The sequence below is a fragment of the Hylobates moloch genome, unplaced genomic scaffold (genome assembly GCF_009828535.3).
Source record: "Hylobates moloch isolate HMO894 unplaced genomic scaffold, HMol_V3 SCAFFOLD_3, whole genome shotgun sequence".
Taxonomy (NCBI): domain Eukaryota; kingdom Metazoa; phylum Chordata; class Mammalia; order Primates; family Hylobatidae; genus Hylobates; species Hylobates moloch.
In genome coordinates this window covers 65,834,914-65,852,470 of record NW_026652278.1, presented here as the reverse complement: position 1 = coordinate 65,852,470, position 17,557 = coordinate 65,834,914, and the positions used below count along the sequence as shown (strand labels likewise).

The following is a 17,557-nucleotide window of genomic DNA, read 5'->3' as shown; positions in this document are numbered from 1 at the left end:
GCGAAGTTAGCCAGTGAGACAGGAGCCAACTGTGCTGCTGATTGCGGGTCAGCCACGGGCCAACGCTGAGGGTTGTTGCCACAACTCTCGGGATGCCTAAGAAGACGGCCTGTGGTGTGTGGCAGGTGCACAATACATGGATGACTAAATCTGGAATGTTTGTGGCTGGCCATCCAGTGCCCTAATCTGAAATAGGGGAACAGGCAGGGCAAAGTAGGCTGGGGACCCACACAAGGTCACCAACCACAGCTGGGTTGATGGTGCTGGGAGATTGCTGTCAACATTACCCAGACAAGACGGTGGCCAGTGACCTCCCCAAGGCACACAGCAGCCCAGCAGCAGGGCCCGGCAGGGAGGGGTCCAGCCCACATCTCCATAGCCAGCCGTCTGCCAGGGCCTCAGAGCCAAGCTGTCCCATGGGAACAGGGAAGCACTGATATGATGAGGTGGCAGAGGTGACTGTATTGGGATGTGCTTTGAGGACCCCTAGACCGGCAAGCAGGAGTCCTCCTCCTCCTCCCATCCCAAGGTGCCCCAGGGACCCCACAAGGCATGCTCACCTGAAATTCACCCTTAGTGAACTTGGCATCAGGCACACTCACGAGCTCCTCCTCACCCACCTCGGGGAAGCCCTGAAGGAGGACAGCTGCTGAGACAGAAGACCCCTCCCAATGCCAGGAGCCCGTTGCTGGGGAGGACTGCGGGGCTGCCCAAGACTGACGGAAGGGGCTCTGGGACCATACCAGGCTGTCTCTGCCCCTCACACCCTCCTATGGAGCCAGTGTGCTTGGGACCTGAGTGTCCCCCCCCACCTCCAGGCAAATCTCTAATCTCACTCGAGAGGCCACACGTACTTGGATGTGCCAGAAGACCAGGACAGCCACTACCATCGCAGTCGTGGTACGGCCCTGGCCGCTGAGGCAGCTGAACACGAAGCCAGTGCCTGGGTCCTTGGAGAGGGCAGCCCGCAGGGCCTCCAGCAGCTGGTCAAAGTCCTGGACAGGAAAAGCAAGGTCTGGGTCAGCGGGTGCCTCCTGCATGCACAGACCCCAACAGGGCCCCCATCCACATGGCAGCCCCAGCCACTGTCCTCAGGCCAGAAATTGTCAGGCTCCCAAGCTTGCACACACAAACAAAATTCACCGGGTTGCATGAGACCATGTGTGTGTCAACAGCTGCACCTGTGCAGTCGTAATCACCCTCACACCAAGCACCTGGACAGGATGTGTGCGCCAACACAGCATGCACCCGGGGCTCAAGGTGCCCACTCTCCACCAGGCAGGACATGAACCTGTATGCCACCCATGTGTACTGCGCCACTGGGCTGCACACAGACCGGTGGCCCTGCCACCCACCTGAGCTGGACCCAGCCCTGGTCCCACCATGGACGGAGACCTGACCTCAGAAGAGCCCTGCAGCACATGGCCACCAGGGGGCAGCAGACCGTAGGCAGTGAGAGCCGCGGAGAGATGCGCCACGAGGGGCTCAGGCAGGAAACGGACCCCATTGCCAGTTACACAGCACACAGCGACCCACCTACAACACACGCACCGCGCACACGGTGGCTCACCTACGACACATGCCAGACACACGCACCACACAGGGATCCACGTCCGGTAAACACACACACCATACAGACACCCACAGTCACAGACCTACAGATGCCACACTCACGCATTCCTAATGACCCCTCCACAAACCCTACCACACACCACACCACTCCCCTTAAGATGGTTTTCCACACACAGCCCCCAATACAGACAAGGGAGATATCACAAACTCCATAAAAAGACATGCACACACACACACACACACACATTCCACACGCCACCCACACACTCCATACACAGTCCTCCAACTGAGACACACACACCACGGACACCATGGACATGTTCACCCTCAACACACACACCTTATAACAAATACACACACACACCTGTAACAATACACACACACCCGATAACACACACCTATAACACACACCCATAACACAATACACACACACACCCTACAACATAATAAACACATGTACACACATCTTATAACAGATACGCACACACGTAACAGAATACACACTCTGATAACACACACACCTATAACATAATACACACACATATACCCTATAACACATAATAAACACATGTACACACATCTTATAGCAGATACGCACACACGTAACAGAATACACACTCTGATACACACACCTATAACATAATACACACACATACCCTATAACACATAATAAACACATGTACACACACACAAAGCTTGGAAGGGATGTGAATAAACCACTTGGGCCAAATCGGAAAACATCGTGAGACCATTCCCGGGCCCCATAGAGAAGCTGGGGTCGTTTCATTCTCCCAGAGCCCAGACCAGAGGGGAGACAGGGAGGCCTCCTGTCCCTCCCCAGAGGCCTCAGCCTGAGCAGCAACCTCACCTCCTCTCGGGGGGCACAGAAGTCCGGCATGGGGATGCGGTGGTAGGTCAGGCCAGGGCAGGCCCTGCGGTGCTGGCTGAAGACCTCCTGCATGGTGAGGCAGGTCTGGAACCTGTAGGTCGGGGGGCCCTCCTTGCCTGGGGGAGGCTGGCTTAGATGCGCCTTCAGCTGGGCCTCCAGGGTCTGGGGAAGGGCAGGAGGGAGGACACAGGCCACTGGGGCCGGGCTCTAGGCTAGCCCTGAAAGGCCAGAGCCTGCCATGGCCAGGCCTGGCCCTGGCTTCCAGTCCCATCCCTGACCCCCCCAAGCCTCAGAGGTCACAACCACCCCCCAAAGCCAGGCAGGTTACTAGAGCACTTTAGTGGGAATCCTGAGTTGGCCACTCCCTGACACTGCTCCTCCCTGGGCCTCAGATTCTCCATCTGTATGCGGGAGCGTGAGGCCTTCTGAAGACCCTCCCAGGCCACTCCCCAGAAACCTCGGAGGCAGGGTGCCTCACCTCCAGCTGGTCAGGAGCCACAGGGGGCCCAGGCCACCACAGGCTGTGGGTGTGCCCGTCACACTCCAACACGGCCTCCTCCCGAAGGCTCACCCAGACAACCTTCCGCAGCCTCCTCTTGGCGTCCGTCAGGTAGGCCAGGATGTTCCCCAGGGCCTGGGCACGGGAGGGCCGGCAGTGAGTGCTCAGCCCTCCCTCCCCGACCCCACTGGGGGACCCAGGCCTCGAGGGGGGGTCACCTTGGCGCTGGGCTGGGCTGTGCCGTAGATGGGCATGCGGGGCACCCGCCGGAAGTTGGCCACATCCATCTCTCTGACAGTGCTGAGCGCATCCTGGGAGACCAGATCGTCCTCCCGCTGTGGGGAGAGCACCGAGCCTGGGACCCGCAGCAGCCGACTGCAGCCGCAGAAAGGGTAAGGACCTGGCCCAAGGCAGGCGGGGGGTGGGGTGGAACCCGAGCTTCACAGTTTACAAAGCACTCCTGCACACTTGGAGCTTCCCCCTGGCCCTGGCAAGAAGAAGCGCAATGGTACCCACTCTCTGGACCAGGAAGCTGAGGCTCAAAGAGAAGAAGCTGGAGGCAAAGATCCTAGAACCCTGCCCAGAGCTCTTGGGTTTGAGACTGAGGAGAAGGTACCACAACAGCTGCCAAAGCTGCAAATGCTTGCTGAGGCCTGAGCATGACCCCGTTCTGCTCACAAGAGGATCCCAACACCCACAGCCTCTCTTCTTCACCTCCTGCAAGGGCAATGCTTACCCCAACCCTACAGGAATCCAGTGTTTAGGGGCCAGGGCCAGTACACAGCCATGCCCACTTCCCCAACTACCAGTCACACTCACCAGGGAGCCCCCAGCGATGAGGTCCCTCGGAACCACAGGGCCTGCTGAGCTCAGCGTCACGGGCAGGCGGTACAGCTCAGGGTGGGCACACAGCCAGCGGCTGAAACTGAGGGCAAAGGCCAGCGGGTACTGCAGCCCGAGGCAGAGAGACGAGGAATTCAGGGGCACAGGGCCATCCTGAACCCTCCCTGCCCACACCATGGCAGGGGAAGCCCCAAAAGATATCCAACATGGCCCAAAGCAAGGACAAGGGAGTGGCTGAGAAGACCTGGACGTCTGGTGTCCTGGTTAAGGACAGAGATGAGGGCCCGGCGGAGAGAGGTGGGGCCTCCCTGTGCCCAGCTGCTCAGGGACTACTCCCGAATCTGGGTCTCTCCTGGCCTCCCTTCCCTCCCCGGTTCCTTGGGGGGTCTCCCTCCACAGCAAGCCAGTCACCGCGGTGGGGAGGCTGGGAGAGGCCCATGAGGAGGGGGCGTGGGTCTGCTCCTCCCGGGCCCCACCTGCTCATGAAGGTAGTAGTTAAACAGGATCAGGTAGAAGTATCGCTCCAGGCTCCGCAGCGCCCTCTGCCAGATGCTGTGTCGGCTGCCGCTTCCCTGAGAGGGAGGACAGGGTGTTAAGGACAGGCTCCTCAGGCAGTCTTGTCCCTGTCCCCGTCCCTGCAAGGGCAGGAGTTAAGCCTTGGAACTCCCCAGAAGACAGTCTTCCCCTCCCTTCATGACACAGTTCTGCCAGGCTGTAAGTTCTTCTAAGTGTCTCACCCTATCCCAGTTGCTGTGGTTATCTGCGGTCCGGGGAGATATGTGGGTGACCACACCAGGCACTGTGGTTCTAGGTGCAGGGCTGGTCTCCCCAAGCAGGCTCCCAGCCCCAAAACAGGCAGGGGCTCCCTCACTTAGCTCCAGCGACACCCAACAGGTCAGGGTTGTGCACCCTCTGTGTTGAGGAAGCCAAGTGTGTGAACACCCCGGAGCCAGAGGCCCTCCCTTAAGAACTGGAACCTGGCTGGGCGCAGTGGCTCAGCACTTTGGGAGCCTTAGGCAGCGAGATCGCTTCAGCCCAGGAGTTCAAAACAAGCTGGGCAACATGGCAAAACCCCACCTCTATAAAAAATGCAAAAATTAGCCAGGCATGGTGGCACATGCCTGTAGTCCCAGCCACTCATGAGGCTGAGGTGGGAGAATCACTTGAACCTGGGAGGTTGAGGCTCCAGTGAGCTATGATCTCACCATTGCACTCCAGCCCAGATGACAAAGTGAGACCCTGTCTCAAAAAAACAAATGAAAAAAAAAACAAAAAAAAAGAACTGGAGCCTCTCCACAAGAAAATACAAATACAAAGACCCTCACAGCAGTGCTCCAGGGGAGCCATCCTAATTACTCCTAATTTACAGAGGGAAACGGAGATGCAGAGAAATGAGGTGACTTCCTTAAAGTCACACAGCTGACAGCAAACAGAGCTAGATTCCCCAAGTCTCCTGACCCCGGCCCAGCTTCCTCTGCATGGCGGGTTGTCTGAGAGAACCCCAAGGGCCCTCGGATCTCCAGGTTCTCCTGCTGGGTCAGTACCCTTTGGAGGGCAAGTGAGATTCAAGTGAGATTCATAGAGGCCCTAAAGAAGGGCCACACCCTTTGGTGAAATTTAATCCCATCTTTGGGAATCTCCACCAGGTGTCGGCAAACTTCTTCCATAAAGGGCCAGATGGCAAATACTTTAGACTTTCAGGCTTCAGGGTCCCTGCTGCAGCTCCTGAACTCCGCCGTCCCAGCGTAAGAGCAGTCGTGGGCCAGTAGAGAAGAGAACAGCAAGACTGTGTTCCAGTAACACATTTACAAAGACAGGCAGCAGGCTGGATTTGGTCTAAGAGCCGTAGTTTGCTGATGCCTAATCTAGACTAAGAATCCTAAATACACAACAGCCTTCATTTTCATGAAGCTGCTCAACAAAGAAGTATTTACACTGATGGGGAACTGGAGCAACTCAATTGTCCAAGAAGACGGGGACTGTTTAGTAAATCACAGCAGGGGTGACATTCCAGGGACTCTGTGGCCGGCTCTAAGTACTGTATGGGATTTTTTTTGGGTTTGGGTTCTTTTGTTTTGTCTTGTTTTGTTTTTTGAGACAGGTTCTTGCTCTGTTGCTCGGCATAGAGTGCAGTGGTGCGATCATAGCCCACTGCAGCCTCGAACTCCTGGGCTCACAGGATCCTCCTGCCTCAGCCTCCCTGATAGCTGGTACTACTGGGCACACAGCAGCTCCCTGGTAGTTGGTACTACGGGTGCCACCACACCCAGCTAATTTCTGTGTTTTCTGTGAAGACAGGATTTCACTATGTTGGCCAGTCTGGTCTCAAACTCCTGATTTCAAGTGTTCTATCTGCCTCAGCCTCCCAAAGTGCTGGGATTACAGGTGTGAGCCACCATGCCCAGCCTTTTAAAAATATTTTTAAAAAGAAAAAGACCCAGTGTTTTGGGAGGCCAAGGCGAGAAGACTGCTTGAGGCCAGGAGTTGAAGACCAGCCTGGGCAACACAGCAAGACCCCATCTCTAAAAAAGTAAGGTGTGGTGACATGCACCTGTAGTCCCAGGTACTCAGGAGGTTGAGGTGGAGGAATCCCTTGAGCCTAGGAGTTCGAGGTTGCAGTGAGCTATGACTGCACCACTGCGCTCCAGCCTGGGCAACAGAGCAAGACCCTATTGAAGGAGAAGCAGGAGGAGGAGGAGGAGAAGAAAAAGGAGAAGAAAGGAAAAGGAGAAGGAGGAGGAGGAGAAGCGGGGGAGGAGAGAGGGAGGAGGAAGACGAGAAGGAGAGGAGGAGGAGAAGCGGGGGAGGAGAGAGGGAGGAGGAAGACGAGAAGGAGGAGAAAGGAAAGAAGGAGGAAGAAGGAGGAGGAAGGAAAGAAGGAGGAGGAGGAGGAAGGAGGAAGGAAGAGGAGGAAGGAGGAAGAGGAGAAGAAAGGGGAGGAAGAGGGAGAAGGAAGGGGGGAAGAGGAAGGGGGAAGAGGAAGGGGGAGGAGGAAGAGGGGGAGGAGGAAGGGGGGAAGAGGAAGAGAGGGGAGGAGGAAGAGGGGGAGGAGAAAGAGGGGGGAGGAGGAAGAGGGGGAGGAGAAAGAGGAGGAAGAAGAGAAGAAGAAACGAGAAAAAAGAAGAAACCGCCTCTGTGGTTTTAGATTCTTTCCATGCGCTATATGACAGAAACACTATCAAGCCCACCTCCTCTCGCTAAGGCATGGGGATAGGGTCTGCTGAGACAGCCTAGAGCTCGTAAGCCTTTCAGAAGCAGCCAGCTGGACCAAACCCCAGTCTTCCCAAAGAAACACCAGGAGTTTTACTAGTGGGAGGCCATGAGTGGCCTGGGGAGTATCTGAGTCCAGAGGCCCCTGCAGCCCTGGCCAGCAGCCCCTTCCTCCGTCCTGTTTATTCTGCAGCTGAGGGGACCTGGTCAGGAAAAGTAAACTTCCCCTCTTCCTTGTCCTTCCTGCGGGCCCAGTGCCCCTATCTCCCCTTCCTCTGAAAACTGCTCTTCTCGTGGGAGACGCAGCAGCCAGAAAAAGTCAGTCTGAAAGAAACCAGTCAACATGCCTAATGAAATCAGGCTGCGGGGCTCACAGAGAAGCAGGGTGCCCACACGTCCTTCCATGCCTCACCTGGGCTGGGCTCTCCGGTCGGATACCTTCTAACTTCTTCTGGTTTTCCAAGACCACTTCTTTCAGGTCATGCAACTCGGCACAGTCAGTGATGGCTCTGTCCACCTGGTGCCAGGGACCAGGGCAAGGAAGAGGGAGGTGGGGGGGGTGGGGAGCAGGGTCAAGGCAGAATGGCAGGAGAAAAGAGAAAAGAGGGGGAAAGAAAAAGATTGGCAGAAAGGTAGGGGAGGGTATTGGGGAGGAAGAGAGCCCCGACCAGTGAGAGGAGTGACTGTCCCCTCCACCACCCCTGCTCCAGCCCTTTGCTGTCCCTCACTCACCTCTTCCACCATCCTCCTTCCTTGGGGCACCATGCGGAGAAAGCTCTGGATCACCTGGAACTGCTCCATGGGCAGGGGCTTGGCCTGCGTGGGGGCAGCCCTGTCGAGGCAGGGTCAGTACATTAGCAGGCTCTTCCAAAGGTCTCACACAGCCACCTGCCTGCTGTCTCCGCTCATATGGCCGCTGGGGGACACCAGACTACAGTTTCCTTCTGAATCACGTTGTGGGAAGCAGGGGACATTTCCCCAACTAGGGAAACTGAGGCCAAGAAAGGTCAGGTGACTTTCTCCAGGTCTCCCAGCAAGTCTCATGGTAAACCAGGAAATGAACCCCAGATGCCAAATTTCCAGCTCTGGCTCTGGTCTCCTAGACATGTTCCTACACTGTGGGGCAGCCTGTCCCCTCCTCGGCCCCACAGCCCTTCAGGACACTGGGCCCCAGGCCACTCACTCTTGCTGGGAGGTGGTCCCACTGCGGTGAAGCAGGATGAGGGTGCCTAGGACCATGCCCAGGTTGGTCCTGCCCACACCCATCTGGCAGCTGAAGACGAGGGCTGGGGGAGACCCGTGGGCATCGCGGAGCTGCAGCAGGCTGGGGGTCTCCTGGGAAAGACCGTGAGGATCAGGCCCCAGTGAGACCAGGAAACCCTGGGCTGAGGCCTGAGCAGGGGGAAAAGCATGACATCAGCCCACCCTGCCCCACGGTCTGCAGCAAAGTGGGCTCCAATAGGCGTCTTGGCCTCTTCTGCCAAAGCCACAGCCTGATCAGCTCCACCTGCTCCCTCCCTAGGCCTTCGAGGAGCTCTAAGAACTGGAAGTGAGAGTGACTCAGAGGGCACCAGGCCAGTATTAACACCTCCTGCAAGATGCCAGTGAAATAAGATAATGTCCTGAAGGGGGCTGGACAGAAACTCCACCAGGACTCAGGAAATGTCAGCTGAAGAGTCTATAGGGCAAGAGGCGTTAGCTCCACTGAAGAAATGAGGAACTGAGGTCTAGAGAGGTGAGGCGATTAGTCCGGGACCACACCGCAAGTTGGCAGCCCGACCACGGCCAGCAGCTGGGCCAGCGGTCAGTGATGGACTCTGCCATAAGAGAATGCACAAACATACACCTACATACAGGTACACACACACAGACACACAGACACATACACACACAGACACACAGACACACACACACACAGAGACACATGTATCCCCACACAGAGACACACAGACAGAAACACACAGACACACAGACACATAAACATGTACACAAACTCCCCATAGACACACACAAAGGCACTGACACACACAGACATATACACAGAGACAGACCACCACACGTGCACCTGAACACGCTCACATACACAACACAGAACGAGGCCTTCCTCTGAGGAAGGCGAGAGGCTGTGCCCACCCTGAGCACCTCCGTGGGGACAACTCTCAAGACTCCTCCCCTACGCCCGCCCATGCCCCACTTACCCGGAGAACACTGACAAAGGCGTCCAACTGGGCCTCCAGGGGACTCCCTTGCTCGGGCAGGGGCAGGCGGTGGTACCTGCCAGATGAAGGAGGGCAGCCCATCAGGCAGGCACCCACTCTGGGAATCCCCCTCACCCCCTATTCTCGGGCACTCTTTGGAAATGGGCCCCACCGTGGGAGACATGGGTGTGGGGGACTCAGCCCAACCTGCAGATGGTGAAACTGAGGCTGCAGCTGGAGAGCAGGACCTGGAGCACCCATGGCCAGGGCTGGGGGTGGCCCCGTGGTACCTGTAGGTGGGCTGCAGGAAGAGGGGCCGCTTGTACACCTCCTCTGTCACATGCAAGTCGTCCTCACCATGGATGGCCACGGCATGGGGCTCTCCCCGCAGGTCCTCAGTGTTATGGTACACATGGTATGTGTTCTCGCTCAGCTGGGCAAAGTCGTGGATCTAGAGGGAGGTGTGGGGGTCAGAGGGCCATGGCCTGAACTTCAGGACCCTCCCTGAGTATCCTGGCTGAGCTCTGGAGTGACCAGGCCATGCAGAGGCCACAGGCAGTCTTCTGCCCCCCATGAGGGAACTACACGGCCAGAAGTGCTCTCTATGCTCTTCCTGGGAGTTCTGAAGGAATCAGGGTACCCACACAGGGGCGAGGCAGGAAGGCTCTGCCCAGTGGGTGCAGGAATTCACAAAGCCACCAGTGCCAGGATGGGGGAGGTGTGGTCAGTTGGGAGCTGGAGGGGAGGGGAGCAGAGCACACAGGAGGCCTGGAGGGGATGGGAGAGGCAGAGAGCTGGGCGCCGGCATGGCTTCGGTTCCTGACCTGGAAGTTTCTGGGGACACTGGGACCCCACACTGTATTCACACACCTCTGTGGTGTGTCAGCTGCCTCAGAGGCCTCCATAAGCCTCTGTGTTATGGAAGAGGAGGAGGACAGATGATCCTGAAACAGGCCCACAGACCCACCGAGGGAACTGACTCAGAGGCTCGTGGCTCTCAAAGAGTTAAACTGCACCTTGGTCCTTCTGATCTAGTGCTCTCTTCACTCTCCTAGAACCCTTTCTTTTTCTTTCTTTTTTTTTTTTTTTTTGCCCAGGCTGGAGTGCAGTAGTGTGATCTCGGCTCACTGCAACCTCTGCCTCCCAGGTTCAAGCAATTCTCCTGCCTCAGCCTCCCGAGTAGCTAGGATTACAGGCACGCGCCACCACACTCAGCTAATTTTTTGTATTTTTAGTAGAGACAGGGTTTCACCATGTTGGTCAGGCTGGTCTTGAACTCCTGCCCACCTTGGCCTCCCAAAGTGCTGGAATTACAGGTATAAGCCACTGCACCCGGCCCACCAGACCCCTTTCTAAATAAGGACGTTGAGCATCAAGGAGACAAGCAGGGTGGGAAAGGGGCAGAGGCAAAGAGAGCTAGAATAGGAAGTCCTTCCTCTGGCTGCCCCTGAGTCAGCCTTGCAGCCAGCCACTCACCCAAGCAGGGCACAACAGTGGGGGAACATGGGCCAGTAAGAGCAGGTGACCTGGCCCCAGAAAGAGCATCTGCAAAGCTGGGCTGTGGGCTGGGGTCTCCCACACACTGCACTGGTCCTCACCTCTTTCCGGATGGCCAGCTCCAGGCTCTCCACCCGCACCCCGGGTCCAAGGCCCTGGAGGTTCTCATGAAGGTTCTGCTTGTCTCGAGGTGTGTAGGACACAAAGTCCTCATCTGCACGCAGGAACAGCACAGGTTCCTCCCGCACACAGAAGATGACACACTCCTGCCGGGAGCCCGAGTGGGAAGGAAGCCATCACCATGATCCCACACAGACACCTGCACCACTGCCCCACCTCAGGGCCTCTGCCCAAGCTGTTCCTTCCTCCTGCACCCCACGCCATCCCTGCAACCTGAATCCTACCCAAGAATCAAAGCTCAGTCCAAATGCTACCTCCTCGTGACCCTCCCAGTCAGCAGTGACCCCTGCCTCCTGTCAGGGTCAAGAGTCCTTCATCTGAATCTCCTGGCGTTAATTCCTGCTTTGTATTATCAATGAATGCATCTTTTCCCCCTTAATGGACCACAAGTTCCTAGTAGGCAAAATCATGTCCTGGTCATTTTCATGTACCCATAATTCCTAGCATGGTGTCCTGGATAAATCAGGTGTTTGATGAACATCAGCTGAAGAAATGAATGCCCCATGACCATGCAATCATTCATTCAGTGAGCACCATACAGGCAGAGGGAAATGTGTGGGCAGATGGTCCCCCGAGGAACTTATCATCAAGATGGGAAGATGGGACCTGTGCACAGCCCACACCCCCACCCCATTCTGTTTCACTCAGAGCCTTTCCACCTTAACTCCAGGGTCAATTCAGATGCAGCTGCACTCAAGAAGCCTACAATCACAGCAGACTCTCAGCCTGTGTCCTAGGGACACGCAAAACCCTGCCTCAACATCCGGCAGGTAAGAACAGTCCTTGAAAGCAGGCACTTGGGAGTTCAGCTGCCTGGGTTTGGGTCTTGGGGTACCACTCATGACCTGTGTGACCTTGAGCAAGTCACTTAGCCTCTCTGGGCCGGTTTCCTCCTCTGCAAAATGGGAGACAAACTGCCACTCCATCACAGGGCTAACATCAGGACTTAAGTGTTAGCTGTGATCACCATTCGGCAAGCTGTCAAATTATGAGCTGGCTCCTCCTGTCACCCGGTCACGCCCCCTGCTTCCTCTGAGGCTCCCATGTACGGTCTATGAAGGCTTGTGACCTCGTGCCCTGCCATCCACTCAGGACGTGCAATCAACATTCACCAGAATTTCCCAACCAGACCAATCGCAGTGACTGTCCTGGCAGGCAGGGCCTGGTCCAGGCCACCACCCCACCTCCCCAGCATGTAGCAGGCCCCCTCCAGCGCCTCTAAAGCTGCCCCCAAGGTGCTCCTCTCCCTGGCTTTGGGGATCTGGCTTCTGCCTGGGAAGTGGCATGCTTACCCTATGTCCGTCCTTCTGGAGTTTCTGGAGGACCCGCCTGAACCCTGAAAGGCTGGGCTGTCCCATGCCGAACACAGTGAGCCCACCCTGCACCTGCCGGAAGTTGGGGGCCCCACAGCTTCCCACGGTGCCCAGCACATCCATCTTCTCAGTGACATCCCGCACCAGGAAGTAGCGGCCCTGGCAGGGGAGAGCCACAGGAAGGTCATTCAGATGGCTCAGGGGTATTTTCTGCAGATGGAGCTCTGTCCTGGGCTCCAGGGGACAGGGAGGGGGGAAATAGGGGCAAGAAGAACATGGTCCTGCCCTCAAGTTGCCTGTAGTTCATGGAAAAAAACAGACAAAATATACAACTCTCTGTGATCTGGGGAGGGACGTCATAAAGTGTAGGAAAAGGAAAGACAACTCCTCCAGAGGGGACATCAGAGAGGGCTTCATGTGGGAGATGACATCTGAGCCAGGCCTGCAGGAAAGAGCAGGGAGAGGCTCTCCAGAGGCAAAGCCAGCTCTAGGGTAGGAGCTCCCCTGAAAGGGGCTTTTGTAGGAAGGCAGAGCTGGGGCACCAGGAATCCACTAGAGGACCACGGTGCTAGCTCCATCCTAGGGCCCTGCCAGTTCTGAAAATGGGCAGAGAGACGGGGAAAGTTGGGGAGAGCCAGAGGGAGGTGAGGGAGGGAATTCATGAGAGAGAGGGGCAGGAGGCCGCAGGCGGGCTGGCAGGGTAAGGCCTGAGCTCACTTGCACCAGGTAGTGCTCAGGGGTAGCGTCCGAGAGCCGGCCCACTGTGTAATGAGCCTTGAGCAGCTCATCATGGATCTGGAACTCCTCCTTGCAGTTGTACCTGTGGGGGGCAGAATGGAAACTGAGTCAAGCAACCTCCTTGGTCAAGGCCAGCTCCACCCTCACAGAGCCCACCACAGGGAAACTCCTGTGGCTACGATTTGTGGCAGAGACTGCCCATTGTCCCTCAATATCCACTCTTCCCTTCTTCCTCAACAAGAGAGCCCCAGGGCTGTGACTGGGGACTGAGCCACCCAGCTGAAGACTACATTTCCCAGCCTCCCTTGCAACTCATTGTGGTCACATGATTAAGTTCTGGCCAATGAGATGTGAGGAAAAGTGATATGCGTGTGTGTGTGTGTGTGTGTGTGTGTGTGTGTGTGTGCGCGCGCGTGCGCAAATACCAGGCCATTCCCAAACAGAAGAAGTGCCTTCTATTTTGTCTTCTCCCCTTTTTCCTGGCTAAAATCCAGAAGTGATGGCAGAGGTAGAACATCTTAGATCATAAGACGGAAGCCACATGTTGATGATGTTGGAGCAACGAGGGAGAATGGGCCTGGATGATTACAGAGCAGCCATCCCAGCCTGGATGTCCTCGTGGACTTGCATGTAAGAGATGAGCTTTGTCCTGAGGAAGGCATCCTATCTGGGTTACTTTGTGACAGCAGCCTAGCCTGTAGCCTGAAGAAGACAACATCACTGGATGGTCCCTCCATCAGATTGTGTTGGAGGGACAGTCCCTACACTGCTAACTCCACACACAGCAAGGTGGTTTAGAACGCAGGCTTGGGGCATGAAGCCCAACTCCACCCACCGCTTGGTAACTCTATAGCTTTGGACAAGGAGCTTATTTCCAGGAATTCCTACCCCCAAGACTGTCCTGAGAATTAAATGTGCTAATGATTGTAAGTGTTTAGCCCAGTGCCTGGGGCACAGTAAGCATTTATTAATATAATTGTAGTTCTACCTCCACACAGGGCTATTTCAAACAAAACCCACAGATAAAACTCAAGATTTCTGTAGATGCTAAACCAGGTAAAAGTCTAAACACTCAAACAAGATTTACTGTGCCCTCAAGGCACAACAGCTCCAGTGCTGATGATAACAATGAATATGACAGAGCCTCCCAGAGTTAATGATCTGATGTTAGGTCCTCTTGACAAAAAAAGTGCCTTCCTATACACCAGGGAATACTATGCAGCCATAAAAAATGATGAATTCATGTCTTTTGTAGGGACATGGATGAAGGTGGAAACCATCATTCTCAGCAAACTATCGCAAGGACAAAAAACCAAACACCGCATGTTCTCATTCATAGGCAGGAATTGAACAATGAGAACACTTGGACACGGGAAGGGAAGCATCGCACACCAGGGCCTGTTGTGGGGTCCAGGGAGGGGGGAGGGATGGCATTGGGAGATATGCCTGATGTGGATGGCGGGTTGGTGGGTGCAGCACACCAACATGGCACACGTGTGCACATGTGACAGACATGCACGTTGTGCGCATGTACCCTAGAACTTAAAGTATAAAAAAAAAAAAAAAAAGAAGTACCTTTTGGAAAGGCAGGGGGTGGAATGGGTAGGGCAGAGGAGCACTAGAAGAGGCCTGGGTTCCCACTCCAGCTCTGCCTCCTTGTTACCATGTGACCCATGGGGAGCAAATCTCTCTACCTCCCTGAAACCCAGTTTTCACATCTGAGCTAAAACGCATTAGATCACAGGTTGCCATTCCTTTTCTGGAAAGAGCCACGCAGTAAATACTTGAGGCTTTGTGGGCCATACAGTGCCTGCTGCAACTACTCAATTCTGCCATTGAGGCCCTAAGCATCCACAGATACTATGTAAGTGAAAGGAAGTGTCAACATTCCAATAAAACTTTATTTGAAAAAAAACAGGCCACATTGGGCCCGCAGGATGTAGTTTGCTGACCCCTCTATTGGATGATCTCTAGAGGTCCCTTCCACTTCAAACATTCTACACCCCCAAAAAGTGCTGCGCTCATGGCTGGCTCCAGGCCCTAAGCACAGCCCTGTGTACAGGATTTTTACGGCTGGTCAGCAACTGTTCTGAGACACACCACTTGGTTAAATATTCTGAATGTCATCTCTGCTTATGTTGATAAGGAAACTGAGGCCCAGAGAGGGAAAGGGACTTGTGCAAGGTCACAGAACAAAGCAAGGGCAGAACCAGTCCGGGGGCACAAGTCTTCGTGCTACCTTCAGGCCCAAAACCCACCTTTGTCATTTGTCAGTACAGAGACTACATATCAAGTCTCTTTTATATGACATCCCTTTTCCTCCCCTTATCAGAAGCCCAAGAATTGATTGTGATGACAGTTTTCCTGGCAGGCCCCAGAGCTGGCAGGCAGGGTTTATCATTCCCACCCCTCAGGTTTCCTTATACAGAAGGACCCATCTGCTAAGTCTTTGCCAAACTTTGATGTGCGGAACACATTTAATTGCTAGCTCATCATCTCCTGCTTCCTGCATCCTGGAAGACCCAGAGGAGGGGAGCACAGTGGGCAGAGGTGTGGAAAGTACAAGGCTTCTCAACGCACCAGGAGATGTATCCAACATCCCCTCCATCTTCCTGTCCTCCCCAGCATGGCTCTCCAGCACCCACCCCTTCCTCCAAGCCCCACAGGGCAGACAGGGTTTCAGGGACCCGTCATAACCCTCTTCCTCTGGATGCACACAGTATGTCCAGATCTCAGAACACCAGAACATGCTGCCAGAACAAGCCCTGAGGGGCATCATTAGACAGCCGACTAGCAGCTTCCAGCTCCTTCAGCCCAAGGCCCTTCAACAGCCTGGTGTTAGCTTCAGTTTTGAGCCATAATTACTGTCTGTGAAAAAGAAATCTCAATTTCATCCATCAAGTACATAAACTTCCTTTGAAAATGTTAAGCCAAAAATTATTTTCAAAAAGGGGGTCCCCCAGCCATGCCTCCTCCTCCGCATTCCTTCACACTGTGGACGTGGTGAGTAGCATGGGCTCAGAGACCCATGACAGAGACCAGCTCTGCCAGGTGCATGCAGTGTGACTCCCGATGAACTGCTTCGTCTCCCTGGGCCTCAGTGTCATCATCTATGAACCCAAATCCAGTCTGCAAGCGTTAAGTGCTGTATGCCACTGCACCCCCAAGCAGGTTCCCCCACCCATCATGTCTCCCAGGGACATGGGCACACTCCCCCTGCCACTCACGTGATCACGACAGGGGCCACCTTGTTGGGGATGATGGACTTGGCCTTGCTGTTATGCAAGCTAGGGGTCTGGAAAGAGTGGACGCTGACGGAGTGCCGACTGTCCATCGTGCCGCTGCCCTGGAGGCCCTCAAAGGGAGTGCCTGCCGAGACCGTCTGCTGGGCTGTGCTGGCCGTTGTACCCATAGTCTGCTGGCAGCCTCAGGACCCCAGACCTGTGGGATAAGAGGGTGTGCAGTGAAGGAGGCGATGGGAAAAGCCACAGCAGGAGACGTGACCCACCTCTCGCCCTCCACCATACAGAGAAAGGCAGCTCACTCTGCAGCTGGAGACAGAGGCAGGCTTGCCACCTACACCCGGGGGCCCAGAAGATCACATGCTCACTGAGTGCCTGCTCTATGCCCGGCCCTTTACCGATGCTTTGGGGAAGTCATGGACATAGACAGACATAAAGATGCAGCCCCCGACCCCTTTAGTTTACACTCCTCTTGTGAAAATGAGACAGAAAGAGGTGAATCATCCACAGCAGGTCAGGGCCTAGAGTTCAAAGTGACTATTTCAGGTGGTATAGACAAAGGCCAGACCTTTCAGGCTAGGAGAAGCAGGAAATGTCACCGAGAGAGAACCAGGGGCAGATAGATGCAAAGAAGGAAGTCAGACTTGGATTTGAGGGCTTTGGGTGGGAACGGATGCAGAAGGACATATAGCCACGAATGTCATAGAATAAGGCCAGGGAAGTCCAGATTAGGTGAGCTATCAGCAGATCAAGTGTTCAAAGAAAATACCAGGCCCCAAACTCAACATCAACATCAATATCTGAACTGGTGGCCGGGTGCAGTGCCTCATGCCTATAATCCCAGCCTTTGGGAGGCCGAGGCAGGCAGATCGCTTGAGACCAGGAGTTCAAGACCATCCTGGCCAACATGGTGAAACCCCATCTCTACTAAAAAAAAAAAAAAAAATACAAAATTAGCCAGGCATGGTGGCACGCACCTATAATCCCAGCTACTCAGGAGGCTGAGGCACGAGAATCGCTTTAACCCAGGAAGTAAAGGTTGCAGTGAACAGAGATCAAGCCACTCCACTCCAGCCTAGGTGACAGAGTGAGACTCTATCTCAAAAAAATAAAAAATAAAAAAAATCTGAATCAACATCGATATCCTCAACAGGCACAGCTCCCACCCCACTTGAAGAATGCCAGGCACCCTCAGGGATTCGGCAATCCTCCTGCAGGGCTCCCTCCTAAGGAAATACTTGAGGATGTGTGCACAAAGTAGTGTACCACGATGTTTTGTTGACTGGGGTGTTGTTTATAATCATACAACATTGGAAACAACCTCCACCCCACAGCAGAGGATTTGCTGAATAAATAATGAGACATCTATAGGGTAG

At 55.0% G+C, this 17,557-nt stretch overlaps 1 protein-coding gene across 2 annotated transcripts in view; it reads right to left on the bottom strand.

The window, feature by feature from the left end:
• The window catches only part of PALD1 (phosphatase domain containing paladin 1), an 86,119-nt gene that overhangs the window by 23,286 nt on the left and 45,276 nt on the right, over window positions 1–17,557 (bottom strand). For both annotated transcript variants that reach the window (XM_032139244.2, XM_058436323.1), the window contains exons 2-17: window positions 16,167–16,380; window positions 12,919–13,021; window positions 12,181–12,360; window positions 10,810–10,974; window positions 9,502–9,662; window positions 9,212–9,287; window positions 8,197–8,348; window positions 7,746–7,845; window positions 7,426–7,530; window positions 4,280–4,375; window positions 3,780–3,908; window positions 3,179–3,295; window positions 2,940–3,095; window positions 2,441–2,623; window positions 855–995; window positions 561–632 (exon numbers count right to left, since the gene is read on the bottom strand). In XM_032139244.2, coding sequence (XP_031995135.1) covers window positions 561–632; window positions 855–995; window positions 2,441–2,623; window positions 2,940–3,095; window positions 3,179–3,295; window positions 3,780–3,908; window positions 4,280–4,375; window positions 7,426–7,530; window positions 7,746–7,845; window positions 8,197–8,348; window positions 9,212–9,287; window positions 9,502–9,662; window positions 10,810–10,974; window positions 12,181–12,360; window positions 12,919–13,021; window positions 16,167–16,351 — 2,121 coding nt within the window. In that variant the 5' untranslated portion in view covers window positions 16,352–16,380. The remainder of the gene's footprint in view (window positions 1–560; window positions 633–854; window positions 996–2,440; window positions 2,624–2,939; window positions 3,096–3,178; window positions 3,296–3,779; window positions 3,909–4,279; window positions 4,376–7,425; window positions 7,531–7,745; window positions 7,846–8,196; window positions 8,349–9,211; window positions 9,288–9,501; window positions 9,663–10,809; window positions 10,975–12,180; window positions 12,361–12,918; window positions 13,022–16,166; window positions 16,381–17,557) is intronic.